Raw genomic sequence first — 26,261 nt, forward strand, 5'->3', positions numbered from 1 at the left:
CACGACTCTTAGCACCAGCGTGGGCACACATTCCCTTCTGGTCGGGTAACACATTCTTACATTACATTGGTGGTGCGTTATGTTCAGTCAACAACGTGCCTACACTGAGCTGTTCTGTTGAAACTGTGATGTAGCACCGTGGATCTGTCACAGCGCTGTTTCACAGTCTGGCCTCTACCCAAACCAGTCACTCAACATGAAACTGTGTTCATTCCTCGTTATAAATTATGTGAAATATACAGTGACTCTCCAGAGCTTATCACGGCTGTACTGACTTCTAAAACGTCCCATATATTGTTCAGAAATGTTTACTTCATGCTCTCTCTGGATCCCACTGTGGTTTCACACAGTGGAGATAAACAATTTTCACCAAAGTGAAGCATAAAATAAATACACGGCAGCCTTAATTTGATTTGTCTCCTGGAAGAACAGATCCATAATGTATTCCATGCATCAGGCTTTCATTTGCAAACCTAAAATTTTAAACATTAAACAACAATTAAGAGTTGTTGAGTTTCACAAAATATCAACACAAGGTCCAACTTACCTTTCTTGTGCTGCACAGTGACAAGTAAGTTGGATATACATTGAGATTTTTTTTCTCTTTATAAGCCCCACTGTTCAATTCCCCGAATCTTGAATATGCATCAGTCAGACCCTTTTTGTGTGTCGAGCAGAACATTACATTTGATATACAAGTATTAAATTATAAGTCCACAGTTTGTAAAAGAAATAAATACCACATTTACAGGACAATTGAAAACACAGCTAACATTCATTCACGACAATATAAATTCATGGGAGAAGATTGTACACCTATGAACAGATTTGGAATATTTTCTTTCCCAAAATGGGTTGTAACCTAAAGCTGGGGTCGCAACAGTAGCTAGTCACCAACTCCAAAACTCCCTAAATGTAGCGACAAAGTCACAAGTCCGCAACAATGAAGTTTCTTCAGGCCTCCCTCCAAAGCTTCTCCCCCAAAATTATCATTATGAACGTAAACATATCAAAATGAACGTAAACAACGAACATGGATATGTCCTGCGACAGCCACAGGTGTCACATTGTTTTTCTTTTTTCACCATTTGATTTAATGATTAGTGTTAGGGTGTAAAGATAATTTCAACAAATGTAACAGAAAACATTATATTTAAATAAACTTTTCAAAAACTAATCAATTAATATCAATGAATACCTTAGACTATGATATTTTACTAAGTAGCAGTAAATCTAACATGAGACAGACCTCAGGCGACAGGCATATCCTCCAGTGTATTTGAGTGATGACGTTATTTGGAAATTGCACAGATGAGCAAACATGGCAGCAGCAACATTAATGAAGCTTGGCGCCCTGCTTTTCCCACTGTCTCCGACCTGCTACTCAGTTGCACCGACATGTGCCTCATGTATCCACACACAGATTCCCTCAGAGATTAACCTGTGATATAGTGCTGCGGGATCTCCCTTGCATGCAGATGCCCCGGGGACTTTTTCAGGGGCCCCTACATTTCATTCTCTCAATATATAGTGATAATGAGAGAGCCCTTAAACCCTCGTTGAAAAATATTTCCCGGGAGCAATGCTCCCTCAGGCTGCATTCCTGCAGTATCTTAAATCTCCTCTTAAAATGCAGAAATAAACCGCAGAATAACAAATTTGTCATGCTTTCCATAATATGGACAACGTGTTATTGAACGTATATGTGTTGAATTATTGATATTAAGTGGTTAGAATTTAATGTAGATCTGAATATTTTTTTGGGAACAATTTTCTTTGAAGAGGGAGGTTATTATGTGGTGTTTCACTCAGATCATTATTATTGGCTTTCTGTATTTCCCTTACGATTGTGATCCTAGATAATACACTGTGTTTGCCATGCCATATAGATCATGAGACAAACCCCAGAGGTCCAGGGTCACAAGCCACAAATGGCAACATTTTAGGAGAATTGAGCTGGAGCTCAAAATGGTCTCTTGGCACAGGCTTGGAGAAGAAATCACAAGTCTTACGAGCCTTCTGGGTGTCATTTTGCCCGGCAGTGCATTCAGGCAACACTTACAGCACGTCCTGTCCAACTAGCTGAGAGCAGCAGACTTGCTTTATGGGCTCTGGATTGGACGGTGTGAGGGAGGTAGGCACGTAAAAGTGCCTGGTCGTAGGAATCAAAGGGAGGAGGCGGCATCTCAGGAACACTGATGGGATTCTCTCAGACAGCAGAGGCCAAGTTTGCCAGTCCCCATCTCCTCAGTGAAGAGGCCACTTCCCTGGGCCACTGTGGTTCCTCAGTATCACCTATCAGCCAGGTCAATCAGTGGCTGAGATAAAGCAGTTCCTCAGGCCGTACGGTCTTTGAACACAGCAGGGGGAGAACTCCCCCAGGCCTCTTATCTCATTAAACTTGAAAAGGTATATTAATCCTTGAAAGTCTAAGATAACAGTATGGATAACACCAGTCATAGAGACGCTATCTATGTTGGGTCCTCAATGTTTCATCTCAGGAGACAAGAAAGGATGTGGAATTCTTCTTCTTCTCTTGAAAACATGTCTCCTGCATTTCAGGGTGATTCACATGAAGTGTGAAACAACACAACACAAGAAAGAAATCTTGGCCTCACAGAAATCACAGGCCACAACGAATCCAGCAGAAATTAGATGACTGCACACCCATCTGTCATCGCTCCTTTTATTTCTCTTTTCTTTTTTGAGGTGTACTTTTTTGCACCAGCACACAAAACAGTCTCCTCGGTTTGCTGCCAGTGCTGCCAGTGCTGTCCTGTACCCAGAGCACGGGTAACAGCACATGGAAAGAAAAACACCACGATGTGCTACTAGATGCCAGATCCACACACATCTTGACATGCACATAAGAAAGCTGGAAAATATCCTCAATGTTCTGTTTCATCCCTCAGTCATTTTCAACTCTGGTGCGCAGGCTTTGAACGGTTTATCAAACAAATTACTTCTTCACTCACCTCGACTTATGAGGCAAACATATTTATATAAACTATGTCAAACTCTAACATCAGACAAATAATCAAAAAACTACTTTAATTTGTTGCAGCCAGCATCAAACACATTCTTTGTAATAGCTTTATGTCATGAATAGAGTTTAGCTCCCTCAACATCCCTTTGCAATCTGACTGTGAAGAAGACCAATGGTGATAAACGTTTTAGGTCATAATGTATTAGATGGCACTTAATTTGAACTTGTTCATTTATAATCATGGCAGTAAAGGTTATATATCATGATGTTGGCAATATACCACTTCTTTGCTGTATGTTTGCCTTCAATATTGGGACTTAGTAACCTGACAGGTTGAGAAAATGAGGTGTAGCAGCAAGGCTTCACTTGCACCTGCCAATCATCAGTTGCAACTGGTACACTTAGTAGAAGAAGAAGAAGAAGAAGAAGAAGAAGAAGAAGAAGAAGAAGGAGAAGGAGAAGGAGAAGGAGAAGGAGAAGGAGAAGAAGAAGAAGAAGAAGAAGAAGAAGAAGGATAAGAAGAAGGAGAAGAAGAAGAAGAAGAAGAAGAAGAAGAAGAAGAAGAAGAAGAAGGAGAAGGAGAAGGAGAAGAAGAAGAAGAAGAAGAAGAAGAAGAAGAAGAAGGATAAGAAGAAGAAGGAGAGAGGGCAATATTGACGAACTGAGTTAGCAAGCTACTGTAGCTACTGTCCATCCATCCGTTCTCTATATCTGCTTATTCTTATTCAGGGTCCATGTTTATAGATGGAAACTATCTAGCTGCTCGTAATTCATGCATATTAAATCACATAACATTCAACAGCTAGGAGGAGCACTTTGTATAGAATAGTGTTTAAATACATTCTTCTACGTTTACATTCTTTTGGTTTCTGCCACAGATTTTAATACTTATTTTAGTCCCTGAAACAAAGAAGTAGTGTAATAAATCTGTTTATTGATCCTTTGACTCTTTGTTACTGTAAAAGGATCTGAAAAGTCCGCTTCAACAGATTGTCCTCTTACTGAAATATGTTTTTAAGTGTTAACTGGGAAACTGTGGCTTTGATTGGTCAGGATGTCAAAGGCTGTAAAGCTTCTACTTTAGCAATTTAACTCCATTGTCATGTGTGATTTGATCTGCTGGTTTATTCTCTGAACTCTCCTTGCTTTTATTTAGTTATTACTCTAAAAATCTAAACCCTAAACTTTGCACATATAGTTTGGGAAAGATTGCAGTTGAATTGTATTTGCACCTGTAGCAAGTCCATCAGTGTCTCTATGTGCACCGCGACAATCCATCACCAAATCCTACGCAACCTATGTATGTCCTATACATCCTGTCATAATTTTATTTAAACCTTGAACTTATTGGAATCCAACTGGAGTCAGAAAGAGCCTGTTGTGAAACTCTGTCCAGTTACATTATGGTGCTCCAAAGTAAGTTGCCTTTTCAGGATGCATGGTGTTTGAGTGTTATTCTGGATCTTGCATTACTGTATCTATAGTACTAACACTGTTGTTTATATTACTGCCTCTGGTGGTCATGTGACTAGCAGTGAATAGCAAGTGAGCTGTAAATTTCACTGTGTAGCTGACCTGCTCTGGTTGATAATGTTGATGTCCATATACAATGAGAGGTTTACGTACAGAACGTGTTTTTTTGTTCTGGATGAAGCAATGCTCTTCATATTTACTGTGATTGCGAGCAAAGGATGACAGCAGACAAAACTCAGAGAGGATGGATAGTATAAATGGATACACTAAGAGATAAAGTGGGAAAAGAAATCTGAAACATTTGTTGTTTCAAATTTGAGAGCTGTCATCTTGTGGTATAGTATTCTCCTTAGAGGTTATGGTGCGATGCATGTATTTACCATGATGCTGAAACAATAAATCTCCAGACTACAGTGTGAGCTTCACAGCTACATCATTCAACCAGTCGAGGGATCTGCTGTTTGAGGATTGATGCCTTATGCTCTTTTTAATCAATAGTTAGTATTGTCAGTGGCAATCATCTGGCGTAAATCAGATTGCTACAGAAGGATGAACAACCAGAAGGGCGCCATGTTTGCAAATCACAGTTGCAGGAAGACTAAAATCCTGATTGAATTTTGATAAAAGAGACAATTTATTAAAATTTTAATAAAAAAAAATAAATACAAAAATTAGATTTTTTCAAGTATCTATCTGTTTACATTCTCAGCTATGAAATAATCCTGAAAAGGTTGTGATGCATCACAAGTAGAAAGCTGACACAATAAATGTAGCATATACGTGAGGCTTTTGCTTTGTCTATTTCATGTGGTATGAAGCCCTGGGGTTTACGTGTTTGTCAGCACATTATTTAATGATTTAGCAGGCTTTTTGAGTGTACAAATATGTTTCTTGTTGATCCCCATGAATAATAAATAAAGCCAGTGGATTTGACGCCTTGAGATTTTAGACTCCTATTACAAACTAATCATTGCCATCATCTATAACATATTCTTGTATGTATGTGCACACTGCATCCAAATGGTTTTTATAGCAGTTAAGGTGAAAAAAAAGAATCATGCTTCACTTAGAGTCTATTCCATTTAGAGGAAATAGGTAGGGTTATGTCGTCCTTACTTCCTTACACCTTTAAAAATGCTTGTTTGCTTTTACAACTGGCTCTGTGGGCAGCTGGGGAGGGGGGCGGCGCAGATGGATTTGGGCTTCGTTATTTTTTCTGCCTTTGTAACAGCTCATTTAAAATCACAAGGGCCTGAAGCCCAACACAGATGGGATCTACTTAAGAAAGAGTCAGTGTCTAATTTAAGTCAAATACTTCCAAATGTGAAGTAACTCTACACCTTTTGTGAAAATACCTTAGGAGCGCTCATGAAAGAATTTGAAATAAGTTTGTACCAAATGTTTTGTTTTATATAATACGCTCTCTAGAATCTTGAGCCATCATGTACAATGTGTAGCAAAGAGCAGGCTATCTGACTTTCTATGACAATAACTTGGTCTCCATTGCCATTTGAAAGATGTTCTCAGAGTGGTGTTGAGCAGAGAGCAACATTAGACTGCGAGTGAACTCTTCCAGTCTCATCGTTGCGTGTACAGCATATCTGGCCATTCCCATGAACTAAGCTTGCTGTGAAATTTCTTAAGCTTGGTTTGAAAGATTCTGCGCAAGTAATATATCACCCTCTCGCAGCTCACCTTATCTTGACTGCTCTAATACTGCCACAAGAAGCCTTGCTTGCTAACATCAAAGACATGTTTTGAAAGCCTCTTAAGCTCCCTTTAAAGGGTTACAAAGATCCCCTGAAAATAAATAGCTGGGTTATAGGACCTAGTGTGGGAAAAGCATGCTGGGCTAACGATTTAGGCAGCCCATTTGAGATGATGTTGTCAAAAGTATTAAGAGTGTAATTTGTGAATTGAATGCTTTTGAAATACTTAATAGAGTTTTTTTGCTTTATTTCCTATGTATGCAACTTCTTAATGCGATGGGCATATGTACAAATAATCTGCAAGAGAACGTCAGAGGTAAATGAACTTTATTTTAAAAAAAGAACGGTTTATCACACAAGGCAAGAAAGAGAAGAAATGCAAACTGCTATGAACAGACCACAGGATCCCCCAACCAATCCCCCCCCCCCCCCGGCAGCAAAGGGGTTCTCATCAAGACAACAAGACTCACATTGTTCTGATTGTGTTTACTTACACTAAAAACATTAAAACCGGACAATCTGAATGTACAGTATTAGACAGACAGTTTTGAGTTTCTCATGAAACCAAACACAGAAGCTCATACTAGAATTTTTTTACATTTAGTCAACGGTACAAATGAAACAGGAAGGTTTACGGCTATGCAATACATTTGATTGATCACTTTAAGACGGACTATACATGTCGCAAAGGGCACTTTCTGGGGAAAACAGGCTCTAAAAAAGAAAAGGAAGAAGCAGGGTCCTGTCGGGGTCTTTTTTTTTTTATTGAGGTAACATCAAACCTGCATGTTGAGGTAAGCATGCCACGAGGGAATACGTAGGAAGCGATTCCCTTTAAAAGGGACTCCCTTAACCATATCCCCACTCACTTTGTAATTCGCCTTGACAGTAAATCAATTCTCAAGCCTGGCCCCTTGGACTCCTCAAACCCTAGGTCCTCCTCTCTCAACATTCCTGCACACATGAATCACTCCAACTCCTGGCTTCTAGAAGGCATTTCCTGCCCGGCCCTCTCTCTCTTTCTCTCTGTCTGACTCCTCTGCTGAAAGCTGGGCAGGAACCCGCCGAGCTTTGATTCGGACCCAGAGGGAGGAGAGCTCGGCTTAACACAGAGCCCCGGCTCTGGGACTGCTCCGAGAGAGAGAGGCACGGAGACACGCGGTGTGTTTGGAGATGCTTGCACACCCAAGCGGGGATTTAGTGCTTTATCCTTCAAATTTCAACATGAGCAGTGGACCATATTCCAACGGCAATATCGCTCTTAGCGCAAAAGTCTGCCCTAAGGGAGAGTCCTCAGTTAGGATTTAAGTATACATTCTCTCTAAGACAGATGTTCATTACGGTTTCAGCTCTGAGACCACTTAACGTGGAAGATCATAACAGATATTTGAGAACAGTGTGTAGTGTGTCAAATTCCTTAACAAACTCTATGATGACTCCCAAAGTGGACAGAAGAGCATTCAAATGTTTCATGGCAAAAAATGTACAGAATGGGAACACAAGTTGGCTCTTCAAAGCTGTACACCTGTTTAACATTCCCTCTAGAAATCATCTTTGATGCTAAATCCACAGTATTTGTACATACAGCCTTTTTGTCAGTTGAGCGGACTCTAAGATCAAAGCAGCTCTTAAAAAGAACGGTCTAAATTGTCTTCATATTATATACATAAAAGTGACATATTTTACAGAGATCACTACACAAAAATCACAAACAGAGAGTCTTAGAGTGTGGGCTGCAGCTGAGTGAAAAGGGTCATATGTCATGACAGGTAGAGCCGGCCTACTGTGCAATGGCTGCTCCGTGTGTGTATACTGTGTGTGTGTGTGTGTGTGTGTGTGTGTGTGTGTGTGTGTAAACTGAAGGGATGTAGATGCACATCTTTGTAGAGACTTGTTTATCTGCGAATGTTGCAAGTGTGTGATCTCATCCTCTTCCCTTCTCAGATCATGGCTCTTATCACCAGTCGTCCTTTGACCTGGTGGAGATAGGCGCTCTGCTCTGGCTCTAAGCCCTGATTGGTCAGGGCCTCGTCTTCACTGTCGGCCGGCTCCTCCTTGACCCTGATGACCCCGTAGTGAGCATCGGGGAGCTCGCCGCTCGAGCCGCTGCTGCTGCTGCTGCTCAGCATGTGCTTCCGGATGACTCCTCCAGGGGGCAGCCGGTCCTCCTGCATGCTCTCCGTCAGCTCTCTGTGCTGCTGCTCCTCCTGCTCCTCCTCTGACTCCTGCAGGTGTGCGCTGCTGGGCTGACGTAGCTGCTCAATCGACTTGGACAGCAGCTGCAAAACACATCGGCTCCACATTAATGAGGATATCCTGCAGCCAGTGATCTTTGACAAATCTTTGACTTCATCAGAGCAAAGCAAAAAAAGAATATCCAATGAGATTTCAACCACATGAACGACATTAAGCCCGCGAATACAGCCAAAGATTATCAGAAAAACAGTCATAGCCATTTAATAATTCTAAGCTTTTTCCAAACAATCTTGATGTTGAAAAAACAAACAAAACAAACTGTGAGGGAAACAGATACAATATACTGTGTGTGCTACATGAGCCAAAAGTGTGAGCATTTTCATGTTGATAAATCCAGCCGAACACTGTAATTTGCTAAATGGAGTGTTCTTCTTACACTGGAGCAAAACACTCAGATAATTGTCGCTGACCCACATAAGTGGATTAGTGTACAGTTCAGAATATCTTGCCAATGGTAGATCGTGTTTTCTCATGTAAATTGTGGCTATCATTCAAATCTATGCATGTTTTATCTTACTTACATCAAAAAGTCTTTGAATCAATCACAGACAGTATTAATTTGTATTAACAGTTGCAACTGTCTGTGTTGGGGACATCAAAGATGGTTAAAAAGCCGATAGAGCAAATTAATTATTTGTTAGCAGGTACAGAGGCATGTGAGTTGAAATTGAGCCTGACAGAAGAACTCTACTCAGAGGGATGTTTCAGTGTCTCGCAGCTCTGCTAATGTAATGGTGCTATGATTTGATTAGTCGGCCACAAGAGGGCTCCAAGAGCTGGAGCGCCCACCCCTGCTGCTAACCGGCAACATTACCGTCTACAGAATGTATATAAATATCTTTTCAGCTAGAAGAATTAGCCTCCTTAGCTTGGCATTAGTAAACACTGTCCATACCACTTCCTAAAATCCCTAAGCTCTTGTAAATTTCTATTAGTGCCCCCTACTGTTGCAGGCACTGAAGGACGTTTAAAAACAACCGTGGACCAGCCTCTGCTAGGAAATTAATTAGGGCAATGTTTCAGAGATCCCTCTCAATAAACACTGAGGGCTCATCCCTGATTAGGGGCCATTTATAACCTCCACTTAAAGAGGATTTACTTGCGATCTCATTGGCCTGAGTGATGAGAGCAGGGCATGCGTATGTGTTGTTAAACAAGATGTCGCAAGTATTCCAAAGCTCTTTTCAAATCAAATCCACTTCAGTGGAGACTTTTCAATAATTACAGCTGATATTAAACTTGATTTCATTAGTATTTTTATTATCTTTTTTAGATTTTACAGAGGAATTCAAACTGAAACGGTTTGTTACAGTACAAGCTGTATCTGTACTACTCAATAAGTGCTTGTGGTGCTTTGTGCTTTTTATGACTTCTAGGTAAGAGTTGCTCTATGGTTCCCAGCGTTGGGACACATCAGTGTTAGAGCTCACACAATGCTGCCTTTCACACTGTCTGCCACCTCGCACACGTCCCTCACCAGAATAATTACACTCTGTGTATAGCGAGGTCACCTCGGCCGGCTAACAGAAACATAAATATTGCCACAGAGGAACAAAATGTATTCTGGGCACTTTTTCGTTCATTTGAACTTCACTGAATTGAATTTCACAGAGTTAGCATGTGAACGGCACTGATGCCTTGAGCTACGATAACAGAATTAGTGCAGGGGAAGCATTTCTTCTCCTATTTGAAGTCAAGGCAGAAGTTCTTTGCTTTCGCAGAAACAACACTGGGATTCCTGGGAAGAACAGACAACAGCCCGGGTCTCTAACCCTGAGCTACCGCAGAATGCTTTTACAAAATGCTATAAATAGATCAGCATTTGTGTTCTTAAAATGATTAAATCAGACTCCCTGCAGTGAAATAAGACCTCCTGAGACCTAGAAAAGGAAAAAGAGAATGCTGCGAAAAGAAATCTGAAATTCAAAACCCTCCTCTGTGATTTGAATATTGATGAGCAGCACAATACCTTATTTATATGGATCTGCTGCTGGTACTGTTTCTGCTTCTCCAGGAAGTGCTGGTGTTGCTGCTGGATGACAAGTTGGGCCAGAGTGTTCTGAGGCAGTGGCGCTGACTGGGTCCTGTTCAAGGGCCGGTGTTTTGGTAGTTTGGGCCGACTGCTGGAGGGGCGATCCTTCATGGCCAGAGGGGACTGAGGGTGGGATGACATGGTGCCCTGGCCTTGAAAAACAACAACAATCAAAACTAATATTAGGCTTCTTTTAATGGCATATTGTACGTTACTTTTAATTGATAGCATAGCAATATGTAGTGTAATGTAATGTATAACATGAAATAAGGCAGTCTAACCAGAGGAGAGCATCTTCTGCTGCCTCATCTGTTCCTTCTGCAGGAGGTGCTGGAGGAGGGCCTGGTGACTGGGGCTCACTTTAGACTCCAGGCCTGTCTGAAGGGGCACAGGGCCCAGCAGGTGCCCGGGCAGCCCATGCTTAATTTCTGTCGATCTGTCCCCCAACCCCATGGCGGCCTGAGAGAAGAATCAAAGATAATAAAGTAATGGTTACTCTTTAAATCACACTACATATGCTGTGCATTGGGCTTGTTCGTCACTTATTATCATTTGAATGAAATGTGACATTTCATTTTAACAAGCCAAATTCAATACTACTGCTTCTTTTTTGTGAATGAAAATGATTCCCTCAATGGTAAGAGGTTCCTGTAGCTGATGAACAGGCCTCTGTGGAATGTGCCACAGAGCTAGAAGATGATATATCATGTGCTGTGCTATCAGGAGTTGCACTTGAATGGACTTGGCCTTTTTAAACGCTGTGATAAATGAGGTAATAGGGGAAGATAAGGGCACGCCTGACACAAGACACTGCAGAACAATATTTATCTAAGGGTGATAAAATCATTTGGGGCCACAGGTCAGTGACCTGTGGTCGCACAGAGAACTCAGGCAGCCACTGATGGCAGCTTTTACAACTTAGACTGAGCAGAAAAACGTGCCGCCATTGAACCACAAAACTGGTGTATTAAGCAAAATGTTATTTAATGTAAAACAAACAAAGTTATCTAAGGATATTGAATTAAAAAGTCTGCACTTACACTAATGGGTGAGGATGCAGTTGAAAGCCCCAAGGAGATGTTGGGTAAAGAGGGAGAAGTGTATAAGCTCAGCATCGACACAGAGCCCTCAGGTCGGAACAATCTCGGCTGTGAAGGCCATCTCTACATCAAAAACACAGGACAGAGGGAAGACAGAGAGATTTAGGAGAAGGCGACAGATTTAGAAATCCCACTGTGGACAGTTTCGAAAGGCAACATGAGCAGCGGCATAAATGTTAATGCACTATGACGAACAACAAGCCCTCCGTGCTCCAGAAGGAAAGGTGTGAGTTTTTGTAATAGATATAAAGGTGTGGCAGGCAGCAAACGCTTCCTGGAGCTTCGCAGAACGCCACCAGGGAGGTTGATGTATATATAAAACATTGCAAACCTCTAAATCTACCGCTCCACCCTCAGTTTTCGGCCTGCTGCCTGTTCCTACTCCATGGTCCCCACCCTCAGGCTACTCTCCCAGAGAACATCAGCACTGGGGCATACTTCCTGTACCCAGCAGAGCAGCGGACCAGCATGTGGTTTTGGAACAGCCATGTTTATCCTTCCAACCCCTACCAGTACTCAGTGACCTGTATGTGGATATCCGGCCCATATTTGACCCAGGGGACCCGTTCCCTCTGAAAAAGGATACCTAATGTAACGGTGCACAAACATGCCTTGCTTTTGCAACAGGCATGAGGTCTACGGGCAGGCCCCACCGTCCACCACTGACTTTCAGCTTGCGGCTGATACAATAGCAATCGTGAGTATTTGTGTTGTTAGCATGTGGGTGTCTTTGGCTACTAGTGCCTGGGATATCAATTAAACTCCACAGTGTGTCTGTCAAGCCCCAAACTTCAGCCCGATGTCAGGGCGTCTCCCCCCTTCTCTGTGTCGCTGGACATCCCTGGGAGAGTAAACAGCGACGGTTAAGGAAAACACAGCTGCTCTGCTAAGATTGTTCAGAGATGTGTCATATCTGCCACCCTCTATAATGGTCTGCTTTGTGAGCTCGGTCCAAGGGGAGCTTTGGTCAGTAACTCAGCCGTGAATCTACTGGGAAACGCCTCTGAACAACTCAAAAGAGGCTCGCCGCCAAGCCAATGACAGGACTACAATGACAAGCCAACAGCAACCTTACAGCCAAACTAAAGATGATTTTTTTTTTCTTTTGGCAAAACATAAAACTGATTGTATAGCACATCTGGAAGAAAACTGTTGGATAGAAAAAATATAATGTGCAGCATTAATTCCTACTGTTGTTTTTGCACTACATAATGTGTCATCTTTATGCAAGTAAACTTGGGGTAATCAGACATGTGGGTCAAGCTGTGCCTCTTTAATGTCAGTGTGGGGAGTCGTTTTCAATGGAGTGGAACAGACAAGAGGACAACTGGCTGTTTTTATAGCTGCGAGAGAGACGGCAGACAGGCATTTAGTACCCTGACATAAAAGTATATAGTTTTCATATTCAAATGATTTCCATTGCAGAATAACATCAGCAGCAGGACCTTTGCTTCACATTTTGGCAAATCGATAGCAGTGCTGATGATTTATAAACATACCTCAGTTTTTGTTGTAGTAGGCAGAGAGGAGGGTCCATTTTCTGCCCCCAAGGCACTAGAGGCCCCTATGGGAGAGCTGGGGCCGGAGCCAGGGGCACTGTTAGTGGGCGTAGAGTCTACAAAACATCAAGGAGTTAGACACAGTATGCATGCTCACACTCTGCACACAACACACACACACACACACACACACACACACACACACACACACACACACACACACACACACACACACACACACACATACACAGAGGCTTGGCATAACAGCTGCGGCCTCACAACAGTTTAATGTGTACGGTCATGGCTGCCTGATTACAATGGTCCTTACATAAAGATGCTATGACCATAATATGCTACTGAATTGCAAAATGGTTGATTATTATGCAGCTAAGGAACAATAACACTAAAGAAAAGGCTTGTATTGTTTTCAGAGAGCACTTTAAACAGCAGATAATAGGATGTAGACGATCTTCCACACATGTGGTAAGCCAGCAATGTAACGTACCCATTAGCTCCAGAGCCCTCTTCTTGTATGGAGTCATGATGTTTCCATCTCTTCTCTTGAGCATCGGGCTGCTCCTCCTCTCTGCTACCTTCTGCTTCAGTCTGGATCGTACCTTCAGGTTGGGCTCAGAGGCTAAAAAATAGGGAGCAGACATTTTTTTATGTTAGTCTCAATTCACACTATGTGGACAATAAAGAAGCCCCATCACATGGAGATAAATTATACAACGTGAGAGTGTGTTATGACTATTTTTATAGAGACAAACGGTGTGCTTTTATACAGCCTGAGTGAAACTAACCTTATCAAAGAAAATAATGATGCCGTAAAATAAGAGAAGACTAAAAGAGAAATAATGAGACTATAAATCAGTTAGAAAATAAGCAATGTTGTCACGCTTCAAAATGTAACAATTTCAGTTTCAGTGAAATTCAGAGCATGTTTCAGATAAATTAAATGAGTCAGGATTGGGCCCATTTCCACCTCATCTGGACTAAATTAGGTTGAGCAACACACAGGCTCTAAGTGAAATAGTCCGCTACCTGCCGCCCTGGTGACCACAGTCTGATACAGTAGCAACAGTTAAAATAACACAAAAACATGGCAGATGTTTCAGGCTCTCCCCACGCCCCCCCCCCCCTCCTAATGCAAAACAGAGATACCCAAATACAGAGTTTGAACACACTCCAAAGTCTCTCTCTCTCTCTCACACACACACACACACACACACACACACACACACACACACACACACACACACACACACACACACAGCTGGGCCTATACTGAGGCTTACAAATCCAGTCCATCACTGTTAACAGAAATGCTGATGTAATAGACATATTGCTTTCAAACTTCTCAATTGGTATTAATGTTGGATTTAAGGACATTTGTTTCACTTTAAATTATTGAATAATTGTTTTAAACCTCAATCTAACACACACTGTTACACACAACAGATGCTTAACATCTCTGAAGTACCAAAACAAAGCCTAGTTTGGTGACATTGAATTTAAGAGGTTGAACAAAGCGGTGAGAATAGCTCAATAAAGAATTATTTATTTATTCATGTTTATTTACTTATGCCATTCTTTGAACGGGACTAACACTAAAGTGTAACTACTAAACAGGGGCATAACCAGGAACTAATTAAATACTGAAGTTATGTTTCTTTATTTTGCTTTTCATTTGGTGAATGTAATTCAGGGTGTAAATAATGAACAATAACTATAGATTAGGCTTGAGTTAGATAATATTACAGACCAATTAGTGTCTTGCAAAAGGTATAGTCATTTTTAAAAAAAACATGACATATTATATAATGCAAACAATGCATTGAGCTGCAATGAGGTTGAATCCCGACAAAGAAATAATCTTTAATAATGTAAGCATCTGTTATGTGAATACAAGTGAATGCTTTTGTGCCTGACGGTTGAGTCGTGCTCACAGTGACAGTGACTCGCTAGGTCAATACGTCTCCTATGGACTTCCCATCAACCCTGTGGACATGAAATCACATAGCTAGCCTTATACACTCACATAAACTAGCAGCATAAAAGCTGGTGTTTTGACTGAAAGCCAGAGCACAAAGCTGTATTAAAGTTATGTAAACCTGTTACACAATAGCCAACCTGTTTCAATTATTTAGCTCAGATCAATAATTAAATAGGTCTATTGCAATGTGTACAACATACAGCGATCCATAGGGAAGTGGGGCTGTGACGTGGGAGCACTGCAGGGAGGAGGAGAGGGAGAGGTGATGGGGGCACAGCTATAGGAGTGGGCTGGATGCTGCTATTTCTGGCTTTTGTCAAAAGCAGCAAAAACCCTCTTCCCTAATACGTGGCACAGACCTCTAATCCTGTGGGTGTGAGGTAGAATGAAAAAGAGCGAGGGAGGAAGAAAAGAGGCAGGAGAGATAAATGGAGAGAAAATGCTGCTGGGAGTCATATGAATCTACTTCACGCACTGCTGCCTTGATTGCTTTCTATTTTTACACACTGCTGCCACCAAGCTATATACGCATCCCAATTGGTCGCCACGGGAACGCCAGACAGCACCTCGGGAACAAACACTTTCTCGCTGGTCTCCGTGAAAAAAAAGAAAGCCCCGACGCACACGGTGCAACAGGAGGCAACGATGGTGGCCGCTGAGCTCATACACTTGAACACCAGGGTCATTTCTGCTCCAGCTTCTCAGCGAACGGAAACGTACAGTAATGGCGCCAATATACTAGAGTCATAAATCAATCACCTTATTACATCTGAAAGTGGTGCCGCAGGGCTAGTGGCCGTGCAAGTGAATGTGTTATGCTATCTCCGCTTAATAAGAAACTCTGCTGTCACTGTGGGTGTCTTTGTCCATTAGAGCCTGGACCTGCACAGATGGCTGTGTGGAAAGCTGAGGTGTGTGTTCTGTACATAAAGAGCCTGCCATGCATTTTTCTGACATTCTGGATTAAAGTGGTCCTGAAGTTGATGAATTAATGGCCAGTGTTTGCTGTTCCTTTAACAACATAAACGCTTAAAGCTAAGTCAGTACCTCAGATTTGAGACATTCTGTGTTTTAAGATTAAGTTAAATGTTTCTAATCTTTACGAGATCAGATAATATTCTCATAATTTTCCGCACACAATTTACTTTGATATACTTTACAGTTATACTTTCATGGGATTATTTTTTGAAAATCTTTCCTGCACCTGCTGAATGCACACATTTGGTTAACCGGGTCAAGACCAGAGAGGGTGTTGCACTTCCTGCTGCTAAGCTGCAACTATTCTTGCAACAGACTATCGCATGCCCTCGGTCCGCTCTATTCTGGGCCCTGGAAGCGAAACAAAGAGGATATGTACCGAGTAAACAAGTTAATTATGTGAAATTCTTTAAACTGCTTTTTGAATGGGTGAAGTAAAGCCAAAGGCATTACAGCTGAACTGTGTTTTTAAGGACGACATAACTATTAATGGGACACCCAAATGAAATATCAAAGCACAGATTGTTCCTTTAATGGGATATTTACAGGACTTACTGATCCATAGTTGAAATTGTTATTATTTCTGCACCTGTAAAATATAGCTTAAAATGGATTGAGGCTATTTTTCAATTACATTTTAAAAGATACTTACTGACCACCAAGTGTTAAGCGATATATATTACATGTACATCATTGTGAACCTCAACCAGAGAAAGGTGGCGCTCGGCCCTCGGGCCAAATAAAGCAGTGGGGAGTCTGACGTGGAGCATTGGAGTCATCTCCACTTTGTTTTGAGAGAGCTATCTTTGCTTAAACAAAACAGTCCTGTCGAGGTTCATCCTGCCTGTTCCCGTCTTAACTCTGCAACACCTGCCAATCAGCTATCAGTGACAGCTCGTGGCTCAGGGAACAACACTACCTTTGTGTGTCCCTCTCGGGTGCCAAGCTCTCAGAGGACCTTAATAAAGACAGACAGGAAGTGGGGGAGGAAGGCCTAAGCAGGAAATGACCACATATAGATTCAGGAATCTGAAGAGCAAGAAATAGTTTTATCAGTGCAAGACAGGCAGGCACAGAAATGGAGAGATGATTTAACCATGAATTAAAGGATGAAAATGTTGAGACTGAAATGTTATCCGTCCAGTTATTTGTTTAAACCTGCTTCTTTGTATTCACAGTAAAGGGCAAGTAATCCTACCATATACAGTCTCTCTGTTATTTTAGATAACTGTCTTTAACTGGTTATTATACTCATCAAGCAACTCATTACCTTCGTTGATCTAAAGACATGTCCCAGAAATGTAAATATGTATTTACAAGAGGCATGTTCTGAAGGTGGTGTGATTGAAATAGATTACACTAAATAAAAGCTCTCAAAGCAGTCATTATTATATGTTGTCCTGCCATGCAGTGACTTTGTTTTAAAAGACATAATTCCTTTGCCTGATCTCTAAATTGTGTATACATGCAACATGACAAGCCTGTAGTTAAGTAACTCAACAAGCATAATTGTTTTCCAATGTAATCTAAAGAGACATAGAAAGGAAAAGGACATAAAGTAATTCAGTGACCTCATTGCAGAATTATGAAGCATTTAGCTTAGCGAGGTTGTGCTCGCTCAAACCAAGAGGCAGGAATTATTCTTATTTATACAAGCATCCCCCAAAGGATTGCTCAAACTTTAAACCAACAAACCTGAGCTGCTTTTTGGTGGGAACCTGTGTCTTTTCAAAATAGCTTTTAGAGCCCATAACTCAGGAGAAATTAATCCGCTTTAATTCTCCCATTACCCACTAAACCGCTAAAAGAGGCCAAGGAATTTGGTTTATTATTGTAACATAGGGACAAATGTAGTTCCTTTAAAAATAATGGCAAGGCAATTTCAGTACAAATAACACTAATTAAAATTTTAACTTGTGAAGTGAAAACATACAATTAAACTGTGTCTTTACATGTGTGTTTTAGAGTAATCCAAATAGGAATGAGGAAGGTTTAAGTTACTTTTCTGGCATGCGTCGCCTCTTATGAAAGTTTTTTGTGTGGAGCCCTGGAGGGATGCGGAGGAGGGGCCGGGGACATAATGAGCCTAACTGATGTTATTAGCAGGTCATCAGCAACCTCAGGAAATACTCCATGGGTACACCGACCTCTTGATTGACAAGGGTCAAAAAGACACACACACACACATGTATTTATAACGCAGCGTAGTCAATGGAAAATTACTAATACAAGGCAATATCTTCATGCTCACATCTCTTTCATTAGGTCTGTGTAGATTTATGTATATTTGCATTTTGATGTAGCAAACCTGTCTTTCTCAAGGGGAAGTCGTCCTTGCTCTCTATGGGTGACGGCAGACGGTACTGGCAGGTGGGGGATGTGCCGCCCAGAGGTGGAGAGCTTTGGTCCAGTGATGTGTGGTGAGAGGACCTAATCACGCAAAAACACATCACATTTATGATGTAGATTGTATTTCTATGTGATTTGCATGTACTTTCTGTATTTGTATCGCACTCTTTCACGCTAAAGCAACAGAAAATACTTACGTGTACCAGAGTTTTGGGTGGTGGATGAAAGAATGATTGACTCCATTGCTTGCAGGGTCCTTCGCTGATTTGCTCAACAGAAACTCTTGGAGTTTCTGCTTCACCTCGGTACTTGCCACAGCCCCTGTGAGGCCAAAAGACGGAACCAACGGGATTGGGGTTACCCTAGGGCTCTGACTCGTGATATATTACTGCTTATTAGGAATCAAACGTCCACCATATTGTAACAGATTCCCTCACCTGTTTTTTTTCCCTGTATCTCAAATGACTTACTGGAATTGAAGTACTTCATTCTTTTTTTTCCTCTTTTATTTCTTCAAATTGAATTTACAATAGCTCCCCTGGCAGCCACAATTTATGTATGAAGATCTCCCCCTAGTGGTCTGAGAGCACTATATTAGTTTCAAATGCTACAGTGATACTGCAGAGAGATGTTCTTTCCTATTGGAGGGTTACAGTTGCAGGTCACAGTTTCAAATTACCTGACTTGACAAAGTCATAAATATCTCTATTATTAGCTATAAGGTAAAAACAGAAATGAAATACAATATCTGAAGCTATTTTCATCGTGCTATTGAAAGACATTTTCTCCTAAACTCCAAGCTTAAATGTCATTGGACAACCACATGACATCAGTTGCATGAGCTGGTTAAGTACCATGTCATCATCACCATCATCATTATCATATTGTTGGATATCAACCTAAATATCCTCCACTGGATGTTTAAAAACCTTGGCAAATAAAATCTAAAAGAGAGAAAACAATTTGTTTTACTGATCCTCTAACACTTTGTTTTATTTTGATCTTAGCACTTTGAAGGTAGTTTTATCAAATATTGTGTGGCTGTTTCATTAAAGTTTAGTAAATATATTGATGTGAACAACAGGATGAGTAGCTATTGCTGTTACAAAATCTAACATCAGGCTAAGGTAGTTGAAAACCCTCCATTTATTTCAATAAAATAGAATTGTATGGCTAAATTATGGCTAATATTCATACAAAGGCTATATTGATCCTCCATACTGCAACTGCCACATGACTCGATGGCTGTTATCCTTGTGATAATGATGATAACTGAACATGTACATGAACCAATGTGAAGATATGAGTGAAGCATTGAGCTACAGTAAAGCATTCACACCCAGCTGTTATATGTATATTTTTGCTTAGACCCCACTCTATGATAATGCATTAAAAGAATATTGGAAATGGTCGAGGGTTACGATTTGGGGCCACATGCTTACTTTGCCTCGGGGCTTCTCAAAACACCTAATTCCCCCCCTGATGTTAAGAAGATGGTGATGATGGCTGCGTCGAGCTCTTACCCTCTCGGGAGCGCTCCTTGCCCCGGAGGATCAGGCTGGAGACATGCTGCTCTCGCCGATTCCTCTCCTGCTCCTTCTCCTGCTGGCTCTGCTGCTGCTGCTCCAGACGACGCTCCTTCTCTGCAAGTTCCTGCTGCTGTTTCATGGCCTGGAGTTCATGCTGGAGCTGAGAAAAAAAATGCAGGCCTCAACTCAGCATGAAGAAGGCACACTGACAAATACAGTTTTTATAACTACACTGGCTTATGTGAGCTTTGGTAGATATGTTGCTGTGATGGACTATTCTGTACTCGTCTGTAAGAACAACACACTGTTCATCACACTGTTCTGTAATGTATTGCTGAGTTGTTTCTTCTTTTTCTGCACCCTGTGATGTTGTCCTGAGCTATAATGTTTTCCACTGATCTGCAGTATGCCATGCGGTGTTGTGCTCTACTGTTTTTGTACACGGTGCTGATGTGCTGAGCCACTGGGCACACTGCTGTGCTGTCCTCCACACAAACTGTTCAGCGCCACGCTGACCTTTAGGTGCTCTTGGAGCTGAGCCTGGTGCTGACGGGTCAGCTTCTCGTGCTGCTTCTGGAACTCGCTGATGAGTAGCTGCTTCTGGATCTGCTGCTGCTTCTGAATGAGGAGCAGCTCCTGCTGCAGCTGCCTCTCCCACAGTCCCGGGTCAGAGCCGGACCCTAGCATCCTCAGATCTGTACGCAGGTCCAATGGAGACAAGGACTCCACAGCCAACGCCACGTCTGGCTTAATGTCCACTGTGAGAGCAGAGAGAATAAAAGAGAAAAATAGATTGGTCAGTCTCTTAATTGCACTTCTATCTGTATGCAACCAGAGGTGGCTGTTTATAGTATATTTGTATACTGAGTTAGGTTCAGGAGGGAAATTAGGATTCTGAAAAAGAGACATGGAGCTTTAAAAAGCGGGGAGGAAAAAAAAGGGTCAGAAATGAGGAGCACAGCTCTCTCTCTCATGATCCTCACAAACCTGCAATTATAATAGTTTCTATAAACAAACATGGGATCACATCCGTCAGCTTAGTCTACTGGGAGCAGCTGTACAACAGACTCAAAAGACATTTGGCACGAAATGTTGTAAGTGGTCATTTAAAGTATTTGAATAAATCCTATCTTCCCACAAATAAAGGGAGTCCTTTTCCCTGTTCTCAACCAGATGAATCATGCAGCTATCCCTTGTTAACATAAATGATTTAAGGCAAAGTAGTTTGAGCCTGAACTCACGTTCCTGTGATCTTTCCATCTCTGCTCTTGAGTGCAGACGCTGCAATGTGTGCATCTGTAAGAACTGCCTTTGTCTTTGACAACTACCTCCATTATAAGTAATTGCCAGATACAAAGTGGGAGGGCATCCCTTTGGTCCTCGAGCTCTATATATAGGTTATTCCACAGAGAAAATCGATTGCCCATAAAGAACATAGGAGACAGGGCTACTTCATCTCTCTAGTCCACAGAGGATGATTAGTGACTGCACACTATTTTTCTTTATCTTTTTTCATGCTTGTTCTAAACCTCTCAACTGTAATTAATTGCTAGAGTAAGAACAGTTTTTCTTTCAACAGAATTACATTTTAAAACCGTTTCAGATATTTAAAAAAAAATGTCAAATGTCAAAATGACATGTTAGTTATGCGGATCGTGATGTGACATTCAAGGAAGGGTACGCAGTGTCCGGACTGTATAATGTCTCTTCCATTTTGAGACCAGAGAAATATTCAAACCTACTTAAAATTCCAGTGGCGGGGGGGGGGGGGAGATTTATTGAGTGCATTCATTGCTGTAATCTTCTCAAGGGTCACATTTGAGGGAACAAACACAAGCAATGTTACTACACCACCTGTTCTTTGGGAAGCACGAGAGGAAAAACTAGCACGTTACAATTTATATGTTCATATAAATAAACCTTGTGGCAGTCCTGTCGTGCATTTATCCTCATAAAACTACAATGAAATAAAAAGGAGTTTAAACCTGCCAAAAGAAGTCAGTCTACAGTAGCCATCACTTAAGAAGAAGTGCCCTCCTGCTCACTGATGCTGTGAAGCTCTCTGGCGCCCATTTGTTTTGTCCTGTAGCCTGTTTTTCATTGCCACCATTCCTTGTGTATGCGCGCGGTGATGATTATAAATAGAAACATAAAAGCAAGTGGCGCAATCCTGGTCTGTGACAACCCCCACACCCTCGTATCCACCACCCTAACTTGCCGCTGCCATGGCAACGCCGGCGACGTAATTATGTCCCGCCCCCCCCCCCCATCCTGCAGATATCGAGTCTCACCGCATGTCATCTCTTGCCTACAGTGGGCAATGTGACATGTTGACTATTATAGCAGCTTTTTCAGCTCTTATATAAGAAAGGAGTCCCCAGCAGAGAGAGATAGAAAGCATCACACACACACACACACTGCAGATATTCAGTGATAACTTGTCTTAAAACATGTTCAAAGAGTGGAGACAGCTAGAGGGGACTCCCGTACTGTAATTCTTCTTTTCTGTGTTCTAAAAACAGCTCCCATGAAATGACAGAGGAGGGCAGCGGCTCGGCAGGCACCTGTAGAACAAACCCTTCTCTCCTGACAGGGAATATTAATCTCAGCTTGGAAGTACTCTTCTGTTCCAGGGGCACAATGAGAACCTGTGAACCATTGAAGGGATCAGAGAGAGTCAGACAGCGCTAGCGCTACTTTTGCCTTAATGGACCTAAATATAGCAACAAAAAAAAACACCTGCTGCCTTCGGAGAATTCACCACCGAGATATCTAATTAATCTCGTATTTCATTCTGTACCCTCGCTGTGACTGGCATTAAGGATCTCCACTTTGATCAGCACATCAAGCTGAGCCTCCATCAGGAAATCTCAGACAGTGGTTTAACAGGAGGGGGGGGGGGAGGAGGAGGAAGAGGAGGAGTGTGAAAGCTTAAGCCTCCTTTGATAACCAAGACTGTATGAAACGGCCCTTGAGGAAACCACAACAACTTCGTGTGCCTGTTCTACTCATGTCCACTGTGACGCTGAATGCAATGACAGTGGTGAAGAAACATAGTAAGGTCCTAAAGGTAGCTCCACTGAAGCCCCTACCTAATAAATCATTTACAACTTAGATTCATTGACTGACGTGATTATTCTCTGTGCTGATTGGAACAGAGAAAAGGCAAAAATATGCCTCTGTCTCTGTATCAATTGCCACAAAAATATAGTTGCTCTGAAACTACCTGAAACTCAAATTGTCTGTTTCTATATTACAGAAATACTCTTGAGGCAGAGGAGAATACGGAACCACCAGTAACTAGGGCTAAATATAAATGCTTTTCTGAGCAGGATCTTAATATAGACAATGTGCGAAAGACTGTCACAGTTGCGAGGCCGCCTGCTCAATTTAACACGGGCAAAAATAAAAGCGCAGTGTTGCATTATGTAACTTTCGGGTCAGTTTTCGAGACGATCGCTCGCAAACGAGAGCCTGTCACCTCGTGTTCGGTGGTCCTACAGTGGCATTTACGATCCTGACCCTTGATATGAATACTTTTTTGGGGGGTTGAAAGTGAGGTGCTTCCTGATTGGTGAAAAGTGCAAACAAGAGATTTATGAATGACAGGTCCCAAATTTGTTTTTAGCACAAGGGAGCAACAAGCACCCTGCCCCATGCCCAAATTCCTCCCTGTGGAGGGCCTGCCTAGGGGGGATAGGGTGACTCATAGCCTGTGAGCACACTCCCACTGCAGCGTCGCACCGCCAGTGTCCCCAAAGTGTTTATTTCTATAACCGATGTGCCTCTCATTAGCCTCGGTGGTGGTTGGAGTGACAATCACAGCCTTAATTTGAGATGTTGGATGGCTGTCTTTTTTTGCCTCAGGCCACATTAACAGGCTTCCCACCCCGGAGAGAGAATAGACACACATCGCCAGTGATATTACTACCACATGTGAGGAGTATGAAATACATAGATACATATCGTAAAATATTATCACTTCTTTCCCGCTAGCATATAAAGTGATAACTAGTTTGAGTTATTAACATTGTAAACATAACCTGATGAATATAAGCAGCTATTCTTACACCCTTACACGTTAGTTTGCACCTATAATTAATGTTTGGTGTCACTGAATTAGGCTAACGTTATTCACATTGTGTTTAGTGTTGATCAACTGTCTCACAGGTTATTAAAGAGGCCCTGTGGTGTTTGAACAAAAGATATGTTTACAATCATAAATACTCCTCGGAGGTGTTTTTCGGTAATAATAATGAATGTCTTGCATACATACTGTGAAAGAAACAACTCTTGAGAAATGATGAGAATCATATGTTATGTGTGTTGTTTTAACTTGTCATTAGTCTCAGTCTTAAATCTTTTGCACCAAATAAAAAGTGTAAAATATGGTCATGGTTAAGTTGCCTGCTTTTCACAGATTTTAAAATATGGCCCACTTAGTGTTTACACTCTGAGCATGTTGTATGTTGCATGCATTCAGTGTGCACTTTAGATTGTTGCTGATCTAAATTCCCCGTCTGTCTGTATAAATAGAACCAGAGATACAGAAGATGTTTGAGGGCAAAAATAAGCTGATGCTTGGGACTGCAATGTGGCGCTGGATCTCTCATTAAGTGCCTTGTTATTTTGAGCAGCTGGCATGTCTAAAGCAAAAAAACAGGTCTTTATTTTTAAGACTCGGGCTCGTCCTTGCAGCTGAGCCAGAGCTGCGGCTTGCAGGCTATCTACTAAAGAAAGAGGGCCGAGCTGAACCACAACGGGGCCGATCGCTGAGGGGAGCCAGGGGTCCAGTCGTCTCCCGAACTGCCATCATGCCAAACCGTCTCACAACATAGACACAAAAGGACATAGATCAAATCTCTATCCAAGTCCCTCTGCCAATATCTTATCATGATCCTATCTTCTGTGGACAACATTGGCATCACATCCTACCGTCAATAACATTCTTAATAAATCAATCACAAAGAGTCAATAGCCTTAATGCTTTGAGCAACAGCAAACACTCCAACCGTCCAACCAAAGGAAAAGCATCCCTTAGTACCACTGATGAAACACAAGCCATAAACTGTGCTCTTCCTAATACAAGGAAAAACAGAAAAAAACGAATGTCTTTTTCTGTTTCAAAATAATAACTTAATCATTTGTATAATGAGCCACTGTTAAGCAATACTGAAACCAAAATCTCATATTCATGTGTGTTATTGTGCACGGCCTCTTTAGTGGCGATCACTTCTACAACACGCGGTGAGGCCACCTGAACGGACACAGGACGGAGACGAGAGGACTTGAAAAGAGCCGCTGTGTTATTACCTGAGAGGTCCTTATTGAAGGGAGCTTGTTGTAATATTTAACATATTTTGCACTTGGGGGGGGTAATCAGTTTTCCCATGTTGGAAACCATTGATGTTACTGACCCTAATCAAAATAAAAATAGGAGTATGCACTTTAGTTTCATGTTGCACTTGAAATGTAACAACAAAGATGTAAAAATGTCAAGAAGTTTGCTTTAGAAAACAATTCACAAAGAATCACTTCTCAAAAAACAATCGTGACAATAGATTCATATCCTAAAACATTAATACACAGCACATAATAAACCCACCCCCAGGTCTGTTTTAAAGGAAAAGTGTCTGCTCTCAACAACACTCACATGACATCCAGCAAACTCATTCAAAAGGCATTCTGGAGTTGCATTTTTAGACAGATCACGTTAGTCACTGTCACGTGATTTACTATAAAACGGGAAAGAACAAATTAAAACAGGCAAATGACAGAATTCTCTATAAATATCTGTTCCAAACCGCCGTTATATCGGGAGCATGCCAAGATGGAATGATAACGCACAGACGCCTAATCTTAGCAGGCTAATGCCATAAGCTGAAAATAACTCACCTAAGAATAGCTGACCCACAGAATAAGCAAGGAGCCCGAACTCAGGCGCTCGGTCTATCTGTTGTTCGGCTCACAGGCCGCTGAGGCAGAAGAAGAAGAAAGCCTCTTCTGCTGCTCCTGTAGCCTGATAGTCAAATAACGAGCTCTATTGACAGAGATCACAGAGGGAATGTGTCATCTCCCTGTCACCCCCCCCCCCGTCTTATTTATAAATCTCCTCACATTTTTAGCCCACTGCCTCTGGATGTTTTCAATCACCCGTGTGGCTCTCCTGAAGTCAGGCTTTAGGGTTGTGCTTTTTTTTTTTTTTTTTTTACAATACATTTTTCAGTAAATTAGGCACTCACATGGCTTCATTCGTACTTTCTCAAAATGCTTCTCAGTGACCTCACATGATAATGTTTTCACGGAGCACAATGCCTCAACGCTGACGTCATTTCCAGAGACAATTTACACATT

The 26,261-nt window shown here is 41.7% G+C and overlaps 1 protein-coding gene across 4 annotated transcripts in view; it reads right to left on the reverse strand.

The window, feature by feature from the left end:
- Positions 1–6,478: 6,478 nt before the first annotated feature.
- The window catches only part of hdac9b (histone deacetylase 9b), a 34,345-nt gene continuing 14,562 nt past the window's right edge, over positions 6,479–26,261 (reverse strand). For 3 of the 4 annotated variants that reach the window (XM_068735262.1, XM_068735258.1, XM_068735261.1), the window contains 10 exons: positions 20,424–20,665; positions 19,901–20,067; positions 18,576–18,707; positions 18,338–18,459; positions 13,561–13,692; positions 13,056–13,171; positions 11,497–11,619; positions 10,738–10,915; positions 10,394–10,608; positions 6,479–8,447 (listed from right to left, as the gene is read on the reverse strand). In XM_068735262.1, coding sequence (XP_068591363.1) covers positions 8,109–8,447; positions 10,394–10,608; positions 10,738–10,915; positions 11,497–11,619; positions 13,056–13,171; positions 13,561–13,692; positions 18,338–18,459; positions 18,576–18,707; positions 19,901–20,067; positions 20,424–20,594 — 1,695 coding nt within the window. In that variant the 5' untranslated portion in view covers positions 20,595–20,665 and the 3' untranslated portion in view covers positions 6,479–8,108. The remainder of the gene's footprint in view (positions 8,448–10,393; positions 10,609–10,737; positions 10,916–11,496; positions 11,620–13,055; positions 13,172–13,560; positions 13,693–18,337; positions 18,460–18,575; positions 18,708–19,900; positions 20,068–20,423; positions 20,666–26,261) is intronic. The other variant, XM_068735260.1, reaches the window with a different exon arrangement.

This window comes from Cebidichthys violaceus, unplaced genomic scaffold (genome assembly GCF_023349555.1).
Source record: "Cebidichthys violaceus isolate CVI_PGR_0920_01 unplaced genomic scaffold, fCebVio1.0.p SCAF_7, whole genome shotgun sequence".
Lineage (NCBI taxonomy): Eukaryota > Metazoa > Chordata > Actinopteri > Perciformes > Stichaeidae > Cebidichthys > Cebidichthys violaceus.